Consider the following 26,354-nt stretch of genomic DNA (forward strand, 5'->3'; position numbering starts at 1 on the left):
TGCGATAAAATACTTGATATACTTTATTGACACAGAAAATCACAATTCAACAAAATAACATGAAACATTTTGAGGTGAGCCAGGAAAAAAGAGCCAGGGGTTTATTTCTAGTTGCTTTCAACTTATTGTGTGTCTTGTTCTCAGCATTTAAAGGGGCAGCATTTCAGATTACCTATGTTCAAGTGAACCGGTAGAGTAAGAACTCTGAAGAAATGTTGAAAATCCACTAGTGTTTTTTACAGTGTTACGCATCCACTGTTCTCTTTGAATTATTTCTAATACACTATGAATCAAAACTTAATCACAAATCTTCCATTTCTAAAAAGCACAAAAATTTAATGTGGTTCCCATTTGTGGAGCCTCATTTCCTTGCTTGGTAGTCCAACTACATTTTAGGTCAATGTACCATTTATCTTGTATTCAAGTGAGCTAATCATACCCTGAGCAACTAAGTTAGTTTCATGGTTAAAATGGCACTGCCTGCAACGTGAACTGCCAACCACCAGTTGGATGTCTACCTATATTCCAAACTTTTTTTTCTAAATCCTACCTCAAATGTTGTTGGCTAAAGACTAACAACTAATGTTCTATGCATATTTAACCTGACTCTGACTACTAATGTCAGTGTTTGTATTCACCTGCCTTTGTGACATACAAGCAGTGCTCCATCATGGACTAATTGAACATTCTGTTTTTTGTAAAGGATGTGAAGAAAAATTCTTGTCATGAAATTATTTCTCCAAGAATTATTTGCACTTATTTTAGCCAAAATCAGTTTTTAATTTAAGTACTACTAATTAAAAAAAAACTCAGGCATCTAGAAATAAACTTTGTCCCTTTTTAAAACCAGTGTTTCATAGGTGAGTGATGTTTTCAGGTGGCACAAACACACAACATAAATAGCCACATTACATTGGGTCTTTACTCCACTCCCTTCACAAGCAACATGGTAGCAGCAGAGCAGAATACATCTTACATTGCTAGTGGCCTCTGTGGCAGACGCTAAGCACAAGTATGATACATTCAAAGTTGGAATAACCTCAGATCATGCCTGTCTCAGAGGCGCCCATAACATTTACACAAATTGTTGCCGCCTGGCTCAAATCACATCTGGTGTGCTAAGCTGGAGCACACGGTTCTGGACAAACTGCACATTTAAAGAGAAAGCGTGGTCATTTTAATCATTGCAGTTTCCACTGGCCAGTCCATCCTATTTATTAGGAGATTTTAGTCCTGAATGAGAGAAGCCAGTTTTTCAAATTTTGAACTGTGACAATCCAAACATAGTTTCAACAAATGTGTTAATTTGTCTTTATAAGTATAAAGAAATGGGGAATGATCTGGTGAAGTTGGAGGTGTATCTGTTAGTGATGTCTTTTGGGTCCAAAAGAAAACCCTGGCAGGAACGGAAATGCATTGGGCATGTCTTTGGTAAAGGGCTTTGATTGTCTAAATTGATTCAACACATACAGGTGGCTGGAGAATAAGGGGCAGCTATATTGTGATGTACCTCAAACCAATAGGAACAGCTAACCATGAGCAAAGAGCGAGATGATCTACCCATTGGCTCACAATATAGTGGCTTGAGGATACGGCTGTATGCCACATCCATTAGCCATCCAAATTACGGCACAATCATCCAGAGATAAGTTATATCTGGTCTGGTTTTATTTCTCTTGTATTTAGAAAGCAACTCAATTATTGTTGTTGTTCTAGAAGATAATAGCGGTCTGCCTATATGCAAGTATAACTAAAGGCTGACTGTCCCTAAACTGGAGAATATAATATTAGTTATATTTCAAGGACTGTAGAGAACATGTTCTCATTTTATTGAGACAAAATAAGTTGTCTAGCCTAATAGAGATAGCAACAGGAGGTGTTTAAAATGGCTCAAGTTCTGGATGGAAAAAAGGTGAAGCCTGCCTTTTCCTGTCTGAGGGGATTAATGTACAGTATGCTTCAAGGATTGGATCACAGTCCTGTTCCATACTTCCACTCAGAGACTGGGTACTGTTCGTTGGAACGGATTAAAGTAAAAGTCTGCAAATCCTGGGAGTAAAGATACTCTTGGAAATCCTCACTCAATTGGCTGGAGCTTTCAATTGCACAATTTTATCACAAATTACAATATGAGCTATAAGAATAGAAACTAAGGACAATGATGTGGTTATTGGAGTGTGCAATGTATTTTTATATTAATGTTTGCACTATACTTTTGCTTTATAAGCTAACTTAACTTTAATGTTTAAAGATGTAAGACTCTGCATACATATTTATGGTAGTAGGGTGAATCATCGATGCAGTCAGAGGGTGTCCCTGGAAAATAAAATCTCCTCAGGTCTTGCCCAATGGCTTTTATGCTGACCTGGTTTTAGTTGGATTAGGACTGTTACAAGATAATGATCAGCCAGTCCATAACAGATAAAATGCCTTCCATTATTTCCTTTCCATGAACCCAGATGAAGCTGGTCACAATGCTGAATATGTAACACTGGTGAATCTTTAAATGTTAAATTCTTATTATTTTATGATATTTCAGCTGAGTTATGGATGAACAATGGAAGAGAATTTCACTTTCAAACTGGACTAAGCCTCCTAGCTTCAAGCAAGTAAGAGCATCACCAGAGACTAAATAGGATGACTCCCTTCTGCATGGCAAGCTGCTAGGTAACCCCACCCTTTACAACAAAGTAGCAAGTACTATTGCAACTTGTTCAATGTATGTCTCCTACCAAGATCATCACCTCCAGGAAATGTGGACTAAAAAGTCGGGAAATTAAAGAAAAAAAATATTAAATTACAGGAATTTCAGCAGTCCTTAAGTTTTTTGGACAATTGTACATTTGTTTCAATGGAGTAGGAAAGGTAGATATTTTTTAATTACAAAACCTGGCTCATTATCTGGACTAAGGCTGCTATGAGATGAAGCTACAATGATTAAATGGAAGGCGCTCTAAGGGGTGAGATGACTACACAATGAGGAATGGATGGTTTCACAAGGCATTATAGAGCATGTTTGCTGGGGTCATATATTTTCAGATGCATTATCCAGTTTAAAATCATCCCCCCTGAATGGTGAGCCCCCTCGCAGATTTCCACTGGTATCTGTTTAGTCTGGTAAATATTTCAAAATGCGTTCAGCCAGCTCATCAGGGTCATAACCAACGTAGCGACGCCTCCGGATTGGCTTCCCGTTCTGCTCTGTGTCAATTCGTTTCATGCGTTGTAGGCCTGCCTGAACAGCATGATATGCACCCTCTTGCAGGTTCCGGGGATCTTCGCTTGTGATTTCTGTCTCCTCGTCTGTGTCATCTAGCCTTTTTACCCGCAGCAGGTTTGTCTTGTCTGAAATGTCGCTTCCATCATCAAGTGAGCGTCGGGACCTCTTAAGGCCTGATTGGTGGTCGAGCTTGCTGCCTCCAGTAATGGAAGCTAAATCCTGCTTGGACAAACGGGAAAGCTGCTGTCCACCTTCATTCATGCCAGCCAAGATGCGCCCAAGCAGATATCTGAAATAGCAGAGAGAAGACGAAATGTGTGAAATACTCCAGTATATTTATACAAATGCCTCTTTCTGATAACCCAATAATTATGTTCTTTTTCTTAGAGAATTTCACACACTAGATGAGACCAGGTTTAAACTTCTTAATTTCCTCTGTACAGGCACATGCCATTCTGTGAGTTAATGCACAGATATAACATTTTAACTACAACCAAAAATGTGTATTCTTTTGTTAATACCATTTGTATTACTGGCTTAAAATACAAGTTGTTTACTACCAATGAAAAAACAATCTGCATTTCTAATTAAGGAATATTGAAGAACAATAATGTACTCTATTTTTTCTTCAAAACAAATTAAAAACAGGGAAACACAGAGTATGAAGAAGATATTATATAAAGGTAGAGAATGTGTTAATGAAAGTAAAATGTTTGTTGCTCTGTCTCTGTAGTATCCAGAGAATGTACACAGCTAACCTCAAGATTAGCTTCTTTCCTGGCTCCGCATCACAAGCAGGAAGTGCCACTGCTACAGCAAATGCGTTTACTGCATTAGGTGAGTGATTGTGTGGTACTTCTCTTCCAGAGAATGTCAGATGAGTGATAGCTGCTACTAGTTAACGTCGTGTAATTCATCCATTGAACTCATTTATTTCAGTTCACAATCACAGGAGCCCTTTGCCTACCTTGGTAAAACTGGGCATTTATAGACAGGGCACCAGCCCAATGCAGGACACACTCACTCAGACACACCAAGTCACCATCAGACTAAATACTTCAGGATTTGGGAGAAAATCATAGCATCTGGGTAAAACTCTCACTGACACTGGCCAAGATTCACACCCAGGACTCTGGAGCTGTGAGACATCAGTTCTTACCACTGTAGCACAACACAGTAATAGTATATTATTAACATTGTTTTAGTGTTAGTAATTGCAGTCAGGCAAAGAGCAGGGCAGAGGAAAAAAAGCAGCAAAATTCTTGTGATATTTAAAACTGTAAGATCACTAATATGTATAGTGAAATAGAACTGTAGTAAAAATCACTTTGATTGATCATCTTATCTATTCAGGATTAATCAGTAACCAAAACCTCTTCTGGAAGATCTGGGTTGTAGGTATTAAAATGAAAAATGCAGTACAATGTAGTTCACAAAACATTTTGTCATTAGACTTTTTGTTGTAAAAGCTTTAGTTATCCTGTGTCAGCCAATTGAATAACATGAGAAAACTGTTAAGAATCTGTTTTTTTTTTCTTTTTGGAGCTGCTAGGCAGGACTGTTAACAACTATGCCACCAAATCAAATGCTTAAATTCTAATTTACACTGTACTGATAAATCTTTTTCTCTTTTATTCAGTGCATCATGTACAAACTACACATTATTAATCAATGTGTTCTACCTCTTCATTCCATGAAATTGAATTTTAAAGATTAATAGTAGGACAGAGCTGTTTACCTCTTCAGTGTTGTGTGAAATACTGTGTATGGTACAACAGTTTTGTAGAGAATTAATTTAAAAAACTGCATAACTGGCATGAAAATAACAATTGTCAGACATGAGAAGGAGATACAGTACTTAAGGGTAAACAGCAATATACTGAACTCTACTAGGCATGACAAAAAGATGAAGTATGTGGTCTGATATACTTGCCAAGCTCAATTTTGCCTGGTTTAGGGAGTTAGAGGCATTTTCACACTTATAGTTAATTTGCTTTTGTGCCAGATCAGAGGATGATTAATTAGTTGTTTCAGTCTCCTGTTGGCTTGGTTGCATTTCACACAGCACATATTCAAGTGAACCAAACCTAATGGCGAACACCCCATGGTTGCGTCATGAACATCTTTCTTTGGACAACAGTCATTTTTCCTGGTAAAAATCATCATGAATGGTCGACATCAGATGCATCTGTACATGGCCACATATAATTATGTGATTTTTTTTAAATAAACAAAACTGAATAACCTGAACTAGACTGATAACTAGACAAGGACGTAATAATTATGGACTATTTTAAATGCTACAAAAAAGGGCACATTTCATGTAGGCGATTCTGCATAAGCTGGTAGGCTCTGCTAGAGGCATACAATGATATGCTTTTAGACAGAAGACATTTCAGTTGAGATTCATTTCCATGTATGATTTTGCGTGTGTACTGTCCACTAGTCTACTAAATGAATGTAACCTCTATTTAGTTTATATCAAGTCACATGTCCATTGTCTTTAGGCCTATAAATATGTGTTAATAATGTCCATTTTGGAATGTCTGATCAACATTTACTACACAGAATCAAAGTTAATGTGCCTTCTGGGTTTTGCATTGTGCCCAAAGATGATTGTATTTGAGAGGACGCCCCATCTGTATGCAGTCATTCTAGGTTAGGGTCTTTGATCATCAGATGTACAGGATACTGCTATTCATTTTTTATCACTTAAATATGTGGTTTGATTGGATCGATCACAAGTGAACTTATACTTTTTTTAATATGATGTTTGCAAGCAAGATAGAGATGCTCTGAGCCTGAATTGGGTACAGCGCTGACTCTGATTGGCATTTATGTGATTGGCATTGCTGTTTTATGTGTATTGTATTACATTTGTACATATGTGTGTATTTATTTACTGTATATGCAGAAATCATATAGTGTAACTACCATAACATACACAAATGCTGCCCATAATGCATAGTTTTTCTTGTAGTTAAATCAGTCCCCATGTTGGATGATATTTATACCTCACATGACCACTCCAGAATTTGATTGGCACCACACCAAAACCACAGTTTCTAAAGACTCTGGGTCCAGTCTTTTTGGTACATTACCCAAGTGTGATTGGTGTGTTCAAATCTACCTGAATATACTGGATTACAGGGAAATAGCTCCAGAGTTTGAAAGAACTGCTCCAGATGAACTAGGCCTAAAATACTTTTAAAATCAAAGTCAAAGTAAAGTTAAATGGATTTTAAAATGTAGTCCAGTAAACAAACTTTTAACTTATTTATTACAGCTGAGTATTTGCTTACTTGCAATACAATACAGTTACAATAATTTCTGTATGCAGAATATACAAGAATACCATGCAATAAGCTGATGAACCCAAAGTAAACTATGATTCACTATTTGAACCAACCTGAGCCCTTTCATCTTTTGGAGCTATATTACTTTTTTCTTTTTTTTTTCTTTTTAGAACTCAGGGAAGTCCCTTCCTGTTATGCACTACCCAAACTACTCCATTGCCTTGTATCTTTTACCTCAGAGTTTCATCTTCATTTTCCTCAGGGGCTTCCCCCTCTGAATCTTGCAGGCTGAGTCGAGATGCTGGTCCCAGACTGGTCTCATAAAGGCGTTGTTGTCTGTAATGATTCAGCAGGGCCTGAGCAAGCTGAGGATCCAGGAGATTCTGCCAACCTCCTTGAGGCTTCACCATGTTGTTGGAAACCCCAGTTTCATCATAATCTGATGGGTACTGACCTTGGAAATCACCCATAGCCAGACTTGGTTCTTTGGAGGATTTTATTGGAGACACATACCCTTCCTGCCCCACTTCACTGAGAAGACGAAGCATGTTTGCCAAATAGACAGCTTCCTGATTTCGCCTTCTACCATCCTCCACCATCTGTTGAAGGGCTAGACCAAGCCTCTGGTCCCAGTTGTCACCTGGCTGGTAGATGTCATTGCGTAAGCGTGGCTGCATCTCAGCTGCTGGATATGCCATCATCTCAGCTTCATACGGCAGTGAGTCACGCAGATCTCTCCTGAACCGGCGAGCTGTTCCTACCTCATCGTGACTCCACACTCCTTGCTGGCCAACACTGTTTACTGGCTGAGGGAGAGACAGAGAGAGAGAAGTAAACATTTTTATGCAAATTTGTGTTTTATGTTGCAAAGCTATCTGTGGCAGGCATCATCATGTAGGTTACAATTTAGGGGACAATGCAAAAATGAATGTCTTTCTGTTGCGTTTTTTGTTTTTCTGTTCATTTATCTATACCTAGCTGTACATTCACTCACTCCTCCACTAATGGATGTAGTCTATTCATTCACCCATCCATTAATCTGTCTACTCAACAACTCATGTGTCTTTAATTTCACAATGAATCCATTCTTAACCACTTATGTTAATAAATTATGTTATGAATTAATGATAAAAATTTCTCACCTTTATAAAAGCAGTAAAACCAATAAAAATATATTTTTACCTTTTTGACTATAATATGCAATATGTCTTAATTAAGTACACAAGAAGAATTACACAAAAAGGAAGGAAACAAAAATAAAAATCTATAAACCTTCAATGACAAAAACAGATAGGCCTCACCAAATAATTATAAACACAACGGCTCAATTAGAAACACTTCAAAATGAAGAACAAAATTCAGATCTCTAAAAATCAATAATTCTAATTAAAATACTAAAGTACAAAATTCTTAAGTAGAGGAAACCCAAACAACAAGATAAAATCCTAAACCTCAATAAACTATAAATTTCTTTATGAGAAGATAAAAGTATAAGAAGCATGTACTGTTAAGGAAGACAGACTAACTCAATTCTGGGTAACCAAGACAAAGAAAAAATAACTCAGTGTTGAAGGGATTAGACTGCAGTTTAGGGAGGCATTTAATAGGAATTTGTGTGTTTGCCCTTATTGAGTGCACACCAGGGTGATTTGTGGGTTCTGATTATGTGCAATTAAACAATAAAAACATATTAATAAATAATTAACTAATTAATCAGTTAAAATAAATCATTAAGTAGGAAAAAGGTCAAGAATACATGTTAAAAGAATTAACATAAAACAACAGAAATAATAAACATAAAATAAAAGGCAGAGATTAAGGATTAGCCAGACTGGTATGCACAGAAAGTGCACCACCAAAGACTCGATCAATGCTGTAAAATAAAGGGAATGTGGCTAAAGGTTAAAGGATATGTTTGGTATTTTTCAAGTCATTGTTATTTATTTACAATCATGGTACATATTAATAAAATTGTGTTCTAGAGTGAAGAATATTTTATAAATTACAAAAAAAACAAGCTTGCTCTCTTTTTTTCCAAATGTGAAAAAAAATATGAAAACATATGAAACACATTTCTGGAGGCATGCTTGTTAAAAAACAAATTAAACTAGAAATCATAAATTTTATCAAAGATTTCTGGCACTATTTTCTGAAGGTAAGGATATGTTTCTCATTATTTTTTAATTTACTTTTGCTTCTGCAATTCTGTTTCTTCAGTGGATATGTTCTGCCATAGCTTGTAATAGCGGATAGATGTGTGCTCAGATCATATAATTATTCTTCCCTAAACAGTGCCTACTTTTCGGCCATTAAGTTGTGTGTTGTTATTTCACATAGCCTACAGAGTGAGATTTATGTAGAGTGGCCATGATGTGGTGAACTGTACACATAAGAGTTTCATTATACTTTGTACAAATACTGTAATAATAAATCTGTACAGAACTGATTACACTACATTGTATTTTTAATAAAAGCCTTATCATTTTAAAAGAGCCAAGCCTCTTGCATGCTACACTTTAAATGGTAGGTAATGCACATAAAAAACAAAAGAAGACAGAGTCCAGAATGCAAAATGAGTCACTCTTGCTGAGGATATGGTAATAAAATTTTTGAATGAGTAAACTACACCGGTACAAAACTGATTGAAACTAAATGCACGCCTATATCATCTATTCAGTTTTTGTCACCTGAATGCATGCTACGCACATGCTCAATCTTTCTCTCACTAGATCACTGATGTACACATGTGCATTATAATTCTAGTGGCAGCATGAAAAATCTTTGCTAAATAACGAAACAAGCCACTGCATAGTAGAAGAATGTAAGAGATCTATTGACTTTTTCAGTTATTATTGTCTAGTTGTCTACAACTCAGCTACAGGGGAGCTACAAACTAATCTGTTTCTTTGTGCTGGTCCCAAACCCACATAAATGGGGAGGGTTGCACCAGAAAGGGTGTCCATCGTAAAATTTTGCTAGATAAATATGCGGACAACAATACAGATTTCCATACTGGATCAGTCGAGGCCTGGGTTAAGTAGTCACTAGTACTGTTAGTCAACAGGGTGCTGGTGGAAATTGGGCTACTGTTTGTCGAAGAAGGAGAAGGAGAGGGGGAAGGCAACATTGAAGACAAGATGGAAGTAGGGCCAGGTGTATCAGAGGCAGGTTCAAATTGTTCTACCATGATGTAGATGGGAAGAGAATTAGGGTAGGAGTTATCCTGAAGGAACAGTATGTCAACAGTTTGGGGGTGAAAAGAGTGTTGGACAGAGTGATGATTATGAAGCTGGAAATTGAAGGTGAAGTTTGTTAGTGCATATGCTCCAAAAGTTGGGTTTGTGATTAATGAGAAACAAGATTTCTGGAGTGTGTTGAAAAAGTGGTGGAGAGTATACCCAAGGGAGACAGAGTGGTGATTGAATGGGATTTCAGTGGACATGTTGGTGAAGGGAACAGAGGATATGAGGAGGTAATGGGTAAGTATGGTATCAAGGAGAAGAATGCTGAAAGTCAAATGGTAGTGGATTTTGCAAAAAGAATGGACATGGCTGTGGTGAATGCATATTTTAAGAAGAGGAATGAACTAAGGGTGATGTGCAAGAGAGGAATAAGATGCACACAGGTAGATTATATCCTATGCAGTAGGGACAGTCTGAAGGATATTGGAGTCTGCAAAGTGGTGGCAGGGGAAAGCGTAGCTAGGCAGCATAGGATTGTGGTCTGTAGGATGATGTTGGATATCAAGAAGAGGAGGAGAGTGAGGACAGAGCCAAGGTGGAAGTTGAAAAAGGAAGACTGTAAGGTTGAGTTCAGGGAAGAGGTAAGACAGGCACTGGGTGGCAATGAAGAGTTGACAGACAGACAGACAGACAGACAGACAGACAGACAGACAGACAGACAGACAGACAGACAGACAGACAGACAGACAGACAGACAGACAGACAGACAGACAGATAGATAGATAGATAGATAGATAGATAGATAGATAGATAGATAGATAGATAGATAGATAGATAGATAGATAGATAGATAGATACTTTATTAATCCCAAGGGGAAATTCACAAATTCACAGATAGCTGGGCAACTACAGCAGAAGTAGTAAAGTTGACAGCTAGAAGGGTGCTTGATGTGACACTTGGACAGAGGAAGCAGGATAAGTAAACATGGTGACAGAATTGGGAGGTACAGCAGAATATATAGAGGAAGAGGTTGTCAAAGAAGAATTGGGATAGTGAATGAGGTGCAGAAAATAGACAGGAGTACAAGGAGATAAGGCATAAGGGGAAGAGAGAGTTGGCAACAGCTAAAGAAAATGGCAAATGATGAATTGTATGAAAGGCTAGACACTAAGGAGGGAGAAAAGGACCTGTACTGATTGGCTAGACAGAGGGACCAAGCAAGGAGAGATGTGCAGCAAGTTAGGATGATAAAGGATAAACGTGGAAACATACTCACAAGTGAGGAGAGTGCGTCGAGCAGATGGAATGAGTACTTTGACAAGCTGATAAATGAACAGAATGAGAGAAAGAGAGAAGGTTGGATGATGGGGAGACAGTGAATCAGGAGGTGCAGCAGGTTAGCAAGGAGGAAGTAAGAGGATGAAGAATGGAAAGGCAGTTGGTCCAGATGACATACCCATGGAAGCAGATAGGAGAGATGGTGGTGGAGTTTTTAACCAAATTGTTTAATGCAATCTTGAAAAGTGAGAAGATGCCTGAGGAGTAGAGAAGAAGTGTACTGGTACAGATTTTTAAGAATAACATAGATATGCAGGACTGTAGCAACTACAGAGAAATAAAATTGATGAGCCATAGCATGAAATTATAGGAAAGAGTAGTGGAAGCTAGGCTAAGAAGCGAGGTGATGATTAGTGAGCAGAAGTATGGTTTCATGCCAGGAAAGAGCACTACAGGTGCGGTGCTTGCTCTGAGGATGTTGATGGAGAAGTATAGAGAAGGCCAGCAGGAGCTGCATTATGTCTTTGTGGACTTAGAGGAAGCATCTGACAAGATTCCTAGAAAGGAGTTGTAGTACTGTATGAGAAAATTAGGAGTGGCAAAAAAAAAATATGTGGTACAGGATATGTGCGAGGGAAGTGTGAAAGTGATGAAGTCTATGATAGGAGTGACGGATGCATTCAAGGTAGCGGTGAGATTACATCAGGGATGAGTTCTTATTTGCAATGGTGATGAACAGGTTGATAGACAAGATTAGACAGGAGTCCCCATGGATTATGAGGTTTGCAGATGACATTGTGATCTGTAACAAGAGTAGGGAGCAGGTTGAGGAGACCCTGGAGAGGTGGGGATAGCTCTAGAGAGGAGAGGAATGAAGGAACAGTGTCAGTAGGAACAAGACAGAATACATGAGTATTAATGAAGGGATGTCAGATGAATGGTGAGGATGCATGGAGTAGAGTTGGTGAAGGCTGGCGATTTTAAATACTTGGGATCAACAGTACAGAGTAACAGAGAGTATGGAAGAGAGGTGAAGAAAAAAAGTACAGGCAGGGTGGAGAAGAGTGTCAGGAGTAATTTGTGACAGACAGGTACCAGTAAGAGTGAAAGGGAAGGTCTACAAGATGTTAGTGAGACCAGCTATGTTATATGGTTTGGAGACGGTGGCAAAGACCATAAAACAGGAGACAGAGCTGGAGGTGGTAGAGTTAACGATGTTAAGATTTGCATTGGGTGTGACGAAGATGGATAGGATTAGAAATTAATACATTAACGGGTCAGCTCAGGTTGGACGGTTGGGAGACAAAGTCAGAGATTGCATTTGTTTAGACATGTACAGCGGAGAGATGCTGGGTATATTGGGAGAAGGATGTCAAGGATGGAGCTGCCAGGTAAGATGAAAAGAGGAAGGCCTAAGAGAAGGTTTATGGATGTGGTGAGAGAGGACATGTAGGTGATGGGTGTAATGAAGCAAAATGCAGAGGACAGGAAGATATGGAAAAAGATGATCCACTGTGGCAACTCCTATCGGGAGCAGCCAAAAGCAAAAGATCTAGTTGTCTACAGAACACACACATCAATTTACCTCTTGGGCATCCACATTCACTAAAGTAAATAGTTGTGTTTGGCAATGATTTTCTGAGGTGAACTTATGCCCCAAGCCTGGAAAGGTTTCACAGAAGAAAAAAAGCAGCAAAGTGAAGCACATAGCCAGTATCTTTTTAAAATGGTTCAATCTCATAAAAATGCTTTTTTTTCCTTAAGACAACATTGATATGCTCTTTTGCAATATGTGTTCATTCTCAAGGCGGTGATCAATACTTGGTAACATTTTTGGTTTGAAAGATGGACATATTCACTACATTTTAAGCTTTTTTCACTATGGGACCCTGGTGCCCATTAACTGCATTATAAAATGCAAGAGCAGGCTATTTTTTATGTGGCAAATTAATATATTCTATGATTGTTAAGTTATAACAGACTAGAAAAATACTGAATTTATCCTTTAAATATTGATGGACCAAAACCGTTAAAATTACATTTAATGAGAGGAATCAGTTCACACATCAGTCAACCAAGTAAGATACTGAATGATTGTGTAAGTTCTTGGGCTGCCATATCACCTTCTTGGTTTTGTTCAAACCACAGTACAAAGAGATGAGAAGATGATTGGTTTGCTACCGTTAAATAACTTATTATCAGGTTTGATTGAGTGATGTTGGGAAGAACGAGGAGGAGAAAGAAGAGTTTCCATTCATAACATTTCATTTGGCCGAGGTATTGAGAGAAATGCCTCCAAACTAAAACACTTAAGGAGAATCATGCAGTAAAACATCCATGGCTACAATCTGTTTACAGAGGTGTTTGGAGGTTGTTTCACATGTTATGTCTTCTAGATTTTTAGTTTGCTGGCAGAAAAATGTAAACTAGTTATAGAGGCTATCTATAAGAATAGTAATGATGCTCCAATCGAGATTGTCCGATTTTCACTCCAAATGACCTGATTGGTGATGGGTAAATTAGCCAATGTAAAAAAAATTTTTAGAATTTTGCTGTAGTTCTCCTTTATGCAAAGTATTATGTTTCTTGAAGAATCGCATGTGTCATTTGGCTGGCGAACTTCCTGTAAACTTCATGTAAACTGAGAGTCGACAGTTAGATTTTAGCATAGAATAAAAATAGGAATATTGTCAGAGAGTTGATGGTGCTATTTTTTAGAGCCAAACTACCACAGAAACACAGACTAGAGAAGGTACTGTAAGTGTGACAAAGTCCAAAGCAGATAAAAAGATTAGTGTCTTCATCTGCTGTTTTCATTAAAGAGTTGGATTATATTGTAGTTTTGCCATGAAACAAACAAATTATAAATACTACTAAAAGATTTGAAGAATATTGTACTGTATAAAGAAGAGAGACAAGGAGATCAGAAACATAACAAATGAAGTTGTAAGTTAATTGTCACTACATCCCCTGCATTACACAAAGTCTGCCTACGATGAACCATATGAACAGAAGAAACAGAAGAAAACCACAGTGACCAGTCTGTTTGCTTTAGAAATCAGAAAAAAATGACTGTTTGTTGTCAGTACCATCAAGATGCTGGAATGGGATACGTGCCAAGCGGCACAAGGGTGGCTGAGTTGCTAGGAAGACTCTCCTGCTGCTTGGACTCAGGAGGTGCAAGGCTGTTGCTGTGGAAACAAGGGCTTCTTGTTCTGTATGATGATTTCTGTAGCTCTGAGTAGTTTCATCAAATAAACTCCATTTTACCAAAAAGCAACATGAGCAGTGCCAGGTGCATTTGGACAGAAAATGAAGACCTTTGGTGCATGCAGGTGTTAACTCTGCCGTTAATGAAACTTGTAAAACTATAAATCACTCTCAAAACAGTCATTCTTAGAAACTGTCAAGAAGACACCCAAATATCCAGGACCATAATTATATCCAATGTATATCCAACAGCTTCAGAAATATACACCCTAATTCTAAGACTACGAAAAAGACATTCTAGAGATTAATTTGTATAATCTGCAGGCATTAACTATAAAGGAAGCCTTTATGTTAAAATGTTAAATGTTCAATTAGGCACCATAATACAATCACAATCTACAGACTTTCAGTTAGAAATGCTATAGGAGTAGCTCCCATTCTAAACACTAAGCCTATCAAAACTATTTAAATAGCCTACTTATTAAAATATTCAATATTCAAGCTGATATGTAATTAACCCCTTTAAAACAGCAGCAATAGAACATACAGAATGAAGTCAAGGATTTCAACTCTTGAACTGTATAATATCCACCAGAATTTTAAGAAAATTTATGATAAGCAATGTCCACATTCTCTCAAGAATATGTATACATAACCTCAGAAGTAAACCTCATGCCAATGGATTATCAGAAAGAAATTCAGGATCCTTCTTTCCCTGTTCTATATTCATCAGCCATTACAAAGACATGTGAATGATCATATTAATTAAAGTTATGTTTATGGATTATCAGGAGAGTGTTCAATTAGTCACGGTAAAAAAATTAAAATTCATAGATTTTCAAAAAGACTTATTTAATAAAAATATATGCATACACTCTACAATTGCTAAGATATAATACAAAGTAAAAAGATGCTTAAATGGTGCTATCCTCTATAAAATCTATAACTGCAGATGATCAGGGAAATATTCAAGTTACCTTTGTTATAGAATGTGTACTGTAAAACTAATAACACTACAAGAATCATTAAGAAAAAATCTAAAAACCCACTCTTAGAATGAATTTCGTAATTGGGAGCGATCAAGCAGACACAAACTAAATAAAAAATCTTAACTACTATAATCTCTTTTAGGACTGTCCCGAGATTGGGATATCAAAATCCACTTTTGAAATCAGGAATGGGATGATATATGCTGGTGAGGGCCTGATGACCAGATGATGTATGTAGCTCTCTCAGGCTCAGGCTTGGTCTACACTAACACAGATAAATGTGAAAAAGCTGTTTTTGTTTTTAAAATGATCCGTCCACACTTGTGTCTTCACATTGTTTTCTAAAGATTTGACATTCATATTGAAATGCCAAAAACATGTAAATCTTGCCTATTGGGCATTCACAGTTTATCAACTAAGGGTACCATTATAAGCATCAGTGTTTTCGAAAAGTGCAATATTCTTCATCCACACTGCTATATGAGAGCAGGCTGTTATGACCCAAAGCACCAAGTCCTAACACCACTTCCACTAGTGGGGGGAAATTCCGCCATAAACCCCAGCTAGATTCAAAAAGGGCCATGAAGAATCTTTATAAACTAAAAGATTTATTACAAAAATGCTTTGTAAGTACATGAAGCTCCATAAGGCACATCTTTTTAGTAATATTAAAAAGGCAGGTTTACAGGGGTACATTATAGTCATGGGGAACTTTAACTACCCAAATATTAACTGGGATAACTTTGCAAATAGCGAAACACAATAGGAGTTTTTTAGAAGTAATCAGTGACTGTTTTTTAGCACAGTATGCTAAAGCACCAACGTGGGGTGAAGCCTGTCTGGATTTAGTATTTTGTAATAATCAGGATACAATTGAGGGTGTAGAGGTGATTGAACCACTAGGGTCAAGTGACCATAATATAATAAAATTATAGTATAGTAATTAAAGTTTAACTTTGGCAGAGCAAATTTTGAGCAGATGTGACAAAGTCTAAGGAGGATAGACTGGGATAAGCTTTTAAGTGTGGAGATGGTCAAGGAGCAGTGGGACAGGTTTAAAAAACTTTTACATGTAATGCAGAACAGGTACATATCTAAAGTTGGAATTAGTAGGAAATTAACAAAAACTCCACAGTGGGTTAATAAAGAGTTACAAAAGAAGCTACAAAGGAAAATAAACAGCTCTGTAAGGCATATACGACCTATAATGGCAATGTAAATTGTAGGGCATATGAGAAAATGAGGACAACCATTAAGAAGGATATTAGGGAGGCTAAAGTACAGTCAGGGAAGAAAATACCAGATAAGCTGAAAGATGACCAAAAGAAATTCTTTCATTATTTTAGTAGTAAAAAAACAGTTAAGGAGGAGGTGAAGTGCATCAGGTATAGTAAAGGGGAATTAAAAAATACAGGCAGTGAAACAGCAGATGCTCTAAATTTGTGTCTTTCTGAGGTCTTCACCTCCCAGTGGTAAAAAGGGACTACTAAGGAGATACTTATTTGGAAATTGTAGAGGGAGAAGTACTGCTTCGATTAAATAGGCTAAAATCAAAGAAATCACCAGGGCCAGATAATATTAATCCTTGAATTATTAAGAAGGTTAGCGAGTAAATATATAAACCCTTTGCACATATTTTTAGGAAGTCACTGCACACTGGGGAAATTCCAAAGGAGTGGGAAATGGCAAATGTTATCCTGTTATATAAAAAGGGTGATTGGGCAGATCCAAATAACTATAGGCCAGCAAGCTTAGTATGCATCAGAGACAAATTAATGGAAGGAATTATTAAGGATAAGATTGAGCGACACATGGCAAGAACAGGAGTTTTACTGAGCAGTCAGCATGGGAGGTCATGTTTTACTAACATGATGGAATTATAGATAGATAGATAGTTTATTAATCCCAAGGGGAAATTCACAAATTCTATGAAGAAGCAACAAAAAGGTATGATTAAAATGGAGCATATGATATTATTTCTCTGGACTTTCAGAAAGCATTTGATAAAGGGAGTTCAGGGTGATGTTTGTAGATGGGTGCAAAATTGGCACAGACACATAAAGCAAAGGCCTGGGCAGATTTGTGGCAGATGAAATTTAATATAAGTAAATGTAAAGTATTACATGTAGTAAGTAAAAATGTTAGATTTGAATACACAATGGGAGGTCTGAAAATCAGTAGTACACCTTATGAAAAGGATTTAGGAGTTGTTGTGGACTGTACACTATCAACTTCAGGACAGTGGTCAGAAGCCATTAAGAAGACTAACAGAATGTTAGGTTATATAGCACGGTGTGTGGAGTACAAGTCCAAGGAGGTTGTGCTCAATCTTTATAATGCACTGGTGAGGCCTCATCTGGAGTACTGTGTACAATTTTGGTCTCCAGGCTACAAAAAGAATATAGCAGCACTAGAAAATTCCAGAGAAGAGCAACTTGGCTGATTCCAGGGCTACATGCAATGAATTATGAAGAAAGAGTGAAAGTGCTGGGTCTTTTCAGTTTAAGCAAATTAGAGGAGACATGAATGAAGTGTTTAAAATTATGAAGGAAATTAGAATAGTGGATCGAGACTGTTATTTTAAAATGAGTTCATCAAGAACAGGGAGCACAGTTGGAAACTTGTTAAGGATAAATTTCACACAAACATTACGAAGTTTTTCTTTACACAAAGAACCACAGACACATGGAATAAGCTACCAAGCAGCATGGTAGACAGTAGGACTTTAGGAACTTTCAAAACTAGACTTGAATTAAGTGGATAGGACTGGCAAGCATTCTTGATCTGAAAGGCCTAAACTAATCTAGATTGTTCTAATGTTCTAAACACACAATTCAAAAACTGAGCCATCAACAAGGGCAATCCAAAGGCAAAGTCAAAAAACAGAGCAAAATGGTCAGGAATCCAGACAAAATCACAAAAGTACAGTAAAACAGAAGAAAACTCAAAAAATTCCTAGCGTGTCAAAATGACACCCTCCTCTTGGGGGACCACCCACAAAAAACTTGGAATATAACACAGGCATAGGAACCAAAGCAGACAAAAGTAACATTAATATATCTCAATGTCTTAAAATTGAAGAAAAAAGACATAAAACAAAAATCTGAACCCCAGCCAGAGGAGGAACCCTAGCTGAGATACAACACCAGTATTTTCATATTTAAACATTGTGGAGTGAATTTTTGATATATTTTCAATAGTCTAAAATGCCAAACAAGTAAAATAAATATGCATTTTTAAACTTATTTGTATTAGTGTGGACTAGATCTCACCATTTCCTCCGGGCTCTCCGGTTTCCTCCCACAGTCCAAAGACATGCAGGTTAGGTGGATTAGCAATTCTAAATTGTCCCTAGTGTGTGCTTGGTGTGTGGGTGTGTTTGTATGTGTCCCGTGGTGGGTTGACACCCTGCCCGGGATTGGTTCCTGCCTTGTGCCCTGTGTTGGCTGGGATTGGCTCCAGCGGACCCCTGTGACCCTGTGTTCAGATTCAGCGGGTTGGAAAATGGATGGATGGATGGATGGAGAGATCTCACCATCTACACCCACTGTGTGATCTTACCACTTGGAAGGGGTAGGGTTAGCTGTTGGTTGAATGACTATGCAGTATTTGACTTGAGAAGACAGATTTGGAAACAATAACACTTGGAAGTTAAAACAAACATTTTGGATATAAAGTATCATTACGCTAATGGGGCTGGGGTAGGAGTTAAAGCTCCTGGAGATTAGGACCTGTAGTCTGCCTCAAATCTACACTATGTATAGTATTAGTTCTGATACAAGACTTCTTCATTGAGGAAGTCTTCTCTCCTGTTACCCAACAGAAGAAGTCCCTGGATGAGTGTGAGGATACTCAATCATCCTCGGCTGGGTACCATACATCTGGAGTTTACACCAGTTAATATGAATGATCCCTTTGACTTTAAGTTGCGTAGAAGTAAATTTGACTGATGATTACTTTTATGTGATTAACAAATATTGAGCATGTTTGGTCTACTTGCTGACAATAATGTTTGTACTTGAAAGGGTGCCACCTACTGAAGCTGGGGTCTTCCTGGACAAATTCAACATACATGTGCATAGTGATGGGCATACAGTCCCTGGAGTAGTGTGATTGGAATGAACAACCTGCTTTGAATCTGAGCAGTGAATGGTTATTGAATTTCTGATATGATAACTATACTGTATGTATTGTCCACAACAGGTTGCATGTTTGAGGTATTATCTCTGGATGGAGTAAGAGTTTAAATTGTTAATAAGCGATCACAGATGATGACCATGAAATGTAAAAAGCTTAATGAGCAGTCAAAAATGTTGCCTTATAACAGGGTGAGGTCAAATATACCAAAAGATCTAACTGAACCAAGCATTTAAACCAAAAGACAAAAACTAAAATCATACTTAAAATAATTCAAATTTCTATAATAAAGCCAACCTTTGTGGCAAGCTTTAACTTCCAAAAATGAAATGAACAGTTCCTGGAATTTCTCAAAGATGAATTCATCATAGTTTCAGTACAAGGCTGTTGACACTGAACTAATGTCCACTGATCTAACATTGAGCTCTTGGTTTTTAAGATTTGTGACAGAGCTAGGAGAGGTTGTGATCTGACCAAAAATTTTGAAACCCCTGATCATTATAGTCTGTCTTGATTGGAGTGTCTTTTCTGCACTCTTTGGAAGGCTTGGAAGATGCTCAAGTTCATTTTCTAAAAGGACAGGTAGGAGAGAGGGATCACTCTACTTAGCCTCCCAGGAAAATAAATCTCTGCATGGGTGTTGATATGAAGGTTCTTTAAATGAAGTTTATCCATGCAGATGTCTCTGCTCAGGAACTAACTAAAGGTAAACTAAAGGCAAAATATCCCTCTCAGTTGCTTGTTTTCCCAAAAACAGCAGCAGCAGGATTCAAACGTGGGGCCTTCGGTTTACACAGCAGCCTTCTTTTGCACTGTACCAAAGGAGATCTCCTTTACTGCAACTTGATAAGCTGTTGTTTCATGACTTGCTAGTTTCATCTTCTCAACCAGTCTTTCCAGTTGAAGAAATGAAATTGAGGGGTGTAGTGAGCAATCTTAACAGTTAAATTGTGACCAAATTTGTATTCTTTCATGGCTGTTTGATTGGTTACAATCATGTCTACATGTGTTTTTAAAACATAAAGAAGGAGTCTTTGTACTTTAATCTTTGCTGGAAGTTCAGCTGTTTACAGCTGAGTGTAATACTTCTTGAAATTAATGTGCACTGCACCTCCAAAGGTGAGGATATAGTCATCTTGTACAAAGGCAAGGGAGGAAGAGTTGGTCCAATTGGGGGAGTTCAAATATTTTAGGGTGTTGTTTACAAATGAGATTGTGAGACAGGACTGATGTAGTATACTGCAAGTGCTGAAGTGAACAGTCGTGGTGAAGCAGGGATGAGTCGTTCAATGAAACTCTCCTTTTACTGATGAAACTATGCCTCAGTACTCAACTATGGTGCTGTCTGGGAAGTATGCAAATCATGAGATAACAAATACAAGAATTCATAAATGACATTCTTGCACAGGGCTGCTGGACTCATTCTTTCCATGAAACAATGAAGAACTCATAAATCCAACAGAAGCTGTGAGTAAAGAGATTGCCTCTCACTTTGAGCAGAGCCCATTGAGGTGATGCCACCGGATTCTTTTGGAAAATAAGAAACTGGGCACAGTGCACTAAAAGGAGACACAGGCAGGTGCTGTCAAGTGCACTGAAAAATTAAGCTGGAGGAGATGAAAGTCTGCCACACTTAGCAGGAGGACACTGTGACCAATAGAAGCAAATGGAAAGCTGGTTTATAAAGTGAGCAATAACAATGGTTGCTGCACCCCTTAAACCTGACATACGCCTACTTATGTACACACTTGACTGATCCAGCATATTCCTCAATATTAAAGGTGTGCTATGGTTATTGTGGAAACACTGAAGAAGGCAAATTTAAATGCAGGGACTTGGAATTTAGAATACCTAAGTGTAGAAAAACTTGTAATGATCTCCATGATACGGATGTCTAAGTAAATTGTATTTTCCCACAATCATCTAATTTTGAATAGACTAAAAACTAAACTATAAAGACCAGAAGTTTAACCAAGACACCCCTGAGCATACTGGGTCCTTCCCTTCCTTTCTCATCCTGAGAGACTTTTTCTCCAAACTTGTTTTCAAATGATAACCATATCTGTGTGTCTCAAACTCACTTGGATGGTGACACATCTGACACATCATGGTGGCAGTGATAAATGTTAAACCAGGGCATTACAGAAAGAAGAGCTGTTTCTGGCCATGTTTTTTAGGCCACCAATATTGCATGACTGAAATAGGATGAATGGTTTGCTCTGCTTAGTGATTGTCCGAGGAGAGCTCTTTAGTAGTTACAATGTTGTGCAGTATCTGGAAAGGGATGCAGAGGAAGGGGAGAAGTTGTGTCTTCTCTGCATTTTCCAAGTGGAAAGTTCAATTAAAAAACCTCAGTATAAATTATCTGTGAGCATACATTTACACAAGATATGCTATCTTCTTATCACATCTGAGGGAACACAGAAAATGATTTTGAAATTATGAAATGTCATTAATCCTGATGTGCCTTCAGTTTAAGCTGTTCAGTCAATATTGATCCTCCTCACTTGTCTACTTACCCCTTTCTATCTCAGGGTCATCGCTGCATGATTCAGTATCCTTGTGCCAACTTGTCTTAACCTCATTATACTTGCCCCTGTCAGCATCTTCCTGTATCTGTGACTGTGGCAGCAGACAGGCCCCTTACTTAACGTGTCCTTGTGCTGGCCTACCTTAATCTCATTACACTTGCCCTATAAAAGCTTCTCTACACCTCTGTGTACCAAACATTGTGCCAGCATGTGTGCATCTAATACTCCTGTCCTTATGCCAGTCATTTTTAATCTTACCACACATGATCTTACCCACCTGTTTCAACCTCAATGCAGCTGTCATTGAGCTTAATTGTCTTCAACATTACATTTCTATCCTTGGGCAAACCTGTCTTAATGATATTGCATATGTCCTGTGCTATGTCAGCACTCCACTGTACCTTTTCTTGTGCCAGCTTATTTGCTCCTGGTTCTTCTCCTTATGTAGACCTGCAACATTGTACTTGAGCCTGGTCCTTATTCCAGTTCATTTCACCTGTTTGCATTTGTTCCTGTACCAGCCTGTTTGTACATTTAACTCCCATCACTGGGCCAATCTGTGTTAAACACATTGCATAAGACCTTTACTACTCTGTCTGCATTTCATTGCATTTATTTTTGCACCTTTCTGTCTGCCCTTGATAGCACTTGTTCTTATGGCAACCCATTGGCATCTCAAACCCCTGCTCTTGGGCCAGTCTTTATATTACACCTTGCTATGCTGGTCTTTATGCTGCTCCACCAATGCCTCAAACATGTGACCTTGTGAAAGTGTGCTTGCCAGCAGGCTGTACTTACACTATACTTGAGACAATTTTCCTTAACGTTATTAAACCTGCCATGTCATTATGCAGATTCTTGTGTCAGACTCTTGTCTTCATAACTGTATTTCTACACTTCTAACATCTGCCCTTGTACCAGTCAGTTTGGACCTTTTGTGACTCACTGAGCCAATTATTGTGCCACTCTAGTGTACCACACTGCTTGTGTCTTTAAGCCCGTCCGTCTAAACCTCTGTGAACCTTGTGAACCCCAGTACTACACTCACTACCCCATATATCTGTGCCAGGTAGTCTTCATATTTTCATTATTGCTGATCAACTATTTGTATGACCCAAGCAATAGTACCTACTAATTACAGCAAATGCACCTGAAGCCACTGAAGTGTATTATTATAATAAAATAAAAGCCAGTATACCTGTACAGTATAAACTTTCAAGCGGGAGCAAAAGAAAGGAAAAGAGAGATGAGAATACAATTATTTGTAAAGTTCTTCTTCAGCATTTAGCTTCCAGTCTGTTCTAAATTTTATCACAAAATTTTCTCATAAATCCTGGGGGACAGTGGGCTGCACTGCTTTCTGTATGCAGGTGACCACCAAGTAATCGCTCGTGGGAATTCTTTTTCCATCAAGCCAAATTCTTTTACCCTGTCCTATCTCCTTCTTCCACAGAAAGGACTGATGTACTAGTAACACACACACAACCACGCATGCAAGCTTCACGTCTAACCTCTGCACAACAGACACAGGCTACTGTCTAATATCATGTAGGATTTGGGGACACTCAGATTAATCTGATGGCTCCAAAATAATACTGACATGTTAAATAGTCCTGCACATGTTTTAATTAACACAACATTTTGACCCCTATGTAATACAATTCAGAGTCAATAGGTATATATAAGTAATAACTGCAAATGACATAACCACATCAAAACTGTATTTACTTAAATTCATAATTAGGGAGGATACATTTAGGTAGAATGAGAGCCACAAGGTCAAACTGTTTGAAATCCTTGATGCAGAGGAGTAAAATGCGGCCTTTTAGTACAGTAATACAGATTCAATCCTAATATTTGTATGCTCTAATCAAAGGTCAGTAACAAAATCATCAGTTACATATGTACACTTGTGAGCGTTGCTACATATGTCAAAAATGTTGTCAAGAAAAAGCTCAGCAGAAATGATACGAGGCATAAGAAACGAAAGGAAGACAAACAAATATTCTAAATCAGCATTCAAGCAAGCACTTTGCAGTGCAAATGGTACCTTTCTCATTCATGAGTATAATTATAGTATTTTAATTATAGAAACTAAAAACCATGCAATAAATATTCCAATAACATATAAGATAAAGATACAAATCTGGCTAAAACAGTACAGTATCTGCATACCAGACTGGAAAAGGTCACAAGAAAAATAGGCAAAAATAAGGTGGAATTTGAGGAGAATTGCATTTTCTCTTTCCTTCTGCAGAATGGGCAAATGCGGTGACATAATGTGGAATAACTTTGAATTACGTCTGTGAATGTATTGCCCTTGTGAGAATATAACATAAGCGAATTTGTCCAAACCTCAGAGTCCTAGTGTCAGGGGAACATGTTTTTTAAAGAGCTTACTTGTTTTTATGGATGCATTCATGCAGGTGACATTAATAACACAGACAGACGCACAGGAAAGGCTGCCATTTACTTTAGACACAGCATCAGGATATTGTTAAACAATGGCAGGTAGACATATAAAGAGACGGAAACATTCTGGAAGAGAGAAATAATAAAAGTCTTAATTGTAAATATTTAATAGATTGATTTAATTTCAATAGTGGTCTGTAACAAGTCATAGATAGATAGATAGATAGATAGATAGATAGATAGATAGATAGATAGATAGATAGATAGATAGATAGATAGATAGATAGATAGATAATGAGCAACAACTGCTTTGATGTATGGACTACCTGCTAAATGCAGTCCTCAGGTACTCAGGCAGCATTCTGAGTACACATAATTTGGTGGATGTCTTTTAAAGCCATTCAATAGCTGACGCACTTTTTTTTTTTTTAAACAACCTACACCCCAGTAAGTTACCAGTTTTCATTTGACCTTCTCTCTGAAGCAAAGATAAATTAAAAATATTTCACTGCAGGTTATGATTGACACCACAAGATCTTACCTTTCCAGGCGTGGCAGGCACCCAGCTCAGGCAGAGCGCTGCAGTGAGGACAAGGGCTGTGAATCCGAGAGGGCCCGTCATCCTGACAGAGGAATGAAGCTGCCCGTGTGAGGAGGAGAAGATGTGTGAGCAGCAGTGAGAGAGGCAGAGGCAGAGGCAGTGAAGGAAGGAGGGGGTTGAGATAGAGGAGGGAGGGGAGCTTCACACAGGACCACGTCAATGACTGCATCAGCTGCCTGGCACACAAGGGATGATGTGTGTGGGAGTAAGTGTGTGCGTGTAAAATGATCTCATCCTGACATGAACAGCTTGGTGCAATGTGCAAGGAATAAAAATGGACAACACACCAATTAGTTGTATGAGACTCCTGTTTAGATGTTTGTGTGTATAAGTGTTTATATATACAGTACGCATGTGACTGTATAATAGTGTAATAGATTTAGAAATCTGTGTAGCCCATCAATTAAGAAGGGAATATATGCAAGAATAAACTGCACCAAATTTGAAAGTAATCAGACTCTGCTTATATGAAATTAACTGCTTCTGTGATTTTCAGCATGTGTACCCAATGCAGGATTCGGTCTTCGCAGGACAGCATCCTTTCAAGAGGTCACAGTGACGGACATGCAGCAAAAATAAAGTGGACAGACAAAAAAATTACAAAAGCTTCTGCCCAAACTGATTATTAAAGAGTCATTCCAAGCCAAACTAAAGACTTTCATATACTTTGTCATTAATTGCAATAGATAGCTGTGTTCTCGTTTGTAAATGTAGATATGTTTCATTAAATCTTCCTTATTTTCACCAAAATCTGATTTTCATTTAGTATATTACTTCAGAATAGCACATTTTATATTTAATTGTTCAAATGACTTACAAATCACAAGTGCAAAGTATATACTGTATGTTTCCTTTTTTGTCAGCTTCAACAGTAGTAAATTAACTGACTTTAAAGGGTTTCATGTACAGTATACAGGACTAAGAAAAACAGTCACTAGGCCACACAGCCTGCAATTACACAACAGTCTGAACCTGTGGCATTAGTTTACCTACATACTGTATGTCATTACCAAGACATCAGTGTTTTACTGTTTCACGCTGTATATGTGTGTAGTATATGTTTTAATGAATATGAAAGAGCACTGTATAATGACCTGTGTAGAATACAGTTCTAATTGCTGGATTAAGTACATTACTGCATTTGACAAGTTTATCAAAGGTGATCCACTTTTCACAGATGCCTGAAAGAAAAATTTTGTCCATTTGTGAAGTATAAGTTTCCTCTGTTTGGTGGGTGAAATGCCAGCCCATGTGCAGTAGGGTGAGACTTGACTAGATTAGAATTTACTAAAAATCCAAGCAGTTGGTATGGTATTTTAAAACTTCTCTAGGAGTCTCCATTCTGGAAGGAACAGCATAGCTGGTGGGCTTTCATTCCAACTCACTGTTAAGGATTCCTTTGGGAGATAAAGTGAAAAGTCAAGCAAAATGACACCTTTTATTGGCTAACTAAAAGGATTACAACTTTGGGAGATAAAGAAAACCAAAAGAAGAAGA

General features: G+C 37.8%; 1 protein-coding gene across 1 annotated transcript; it reads right to left on the reverse strand.

Moving 5' to 3' along the window:
• Positions 1 to 24,964, reverse strand: pcsk1nl (proprotein convertase subtilisin/kexin type 1 inhibitor, like). The gene is made up of 3 exons (XM_028813316.2): positions 24,798 to 24,964; positions 6,751 to 7,322; positions 1 to 3,509 (listed from the first exon to the last, which is right to left on the reverse strand). The coding sequence occupies exons 1-3, from the start codon at positions 24,876 to 24,878 to the stop codon at positions 3,110 to 3,112; spliced, it is 1,053 nt and encodes a 350-aa protein (XP_028669149.1). The 5' UTR covers positions 24,879 to 24,964; the 3' UTR covers positions 1 to 3,109.
• Between the last annotated feature and the right edge of the window lie 1,390 nt (positions 24,965 to 26,354).

This window comes from Erpetoichthys calabaricus, chromosome 11 (genome assembly GCF_900747795.2).
Source record: "Erpetoichthys calabaricus chromosome 11, fErpCal1.3, whole genome shotgun sequence".
NCBI classification, from domain to species: Eukaryota; Metazoa; Chordata; class Cladistia; order Polypteriformes; family Polypteridae; genus Erpetoichthys; species Erpetoichthys calabaricus.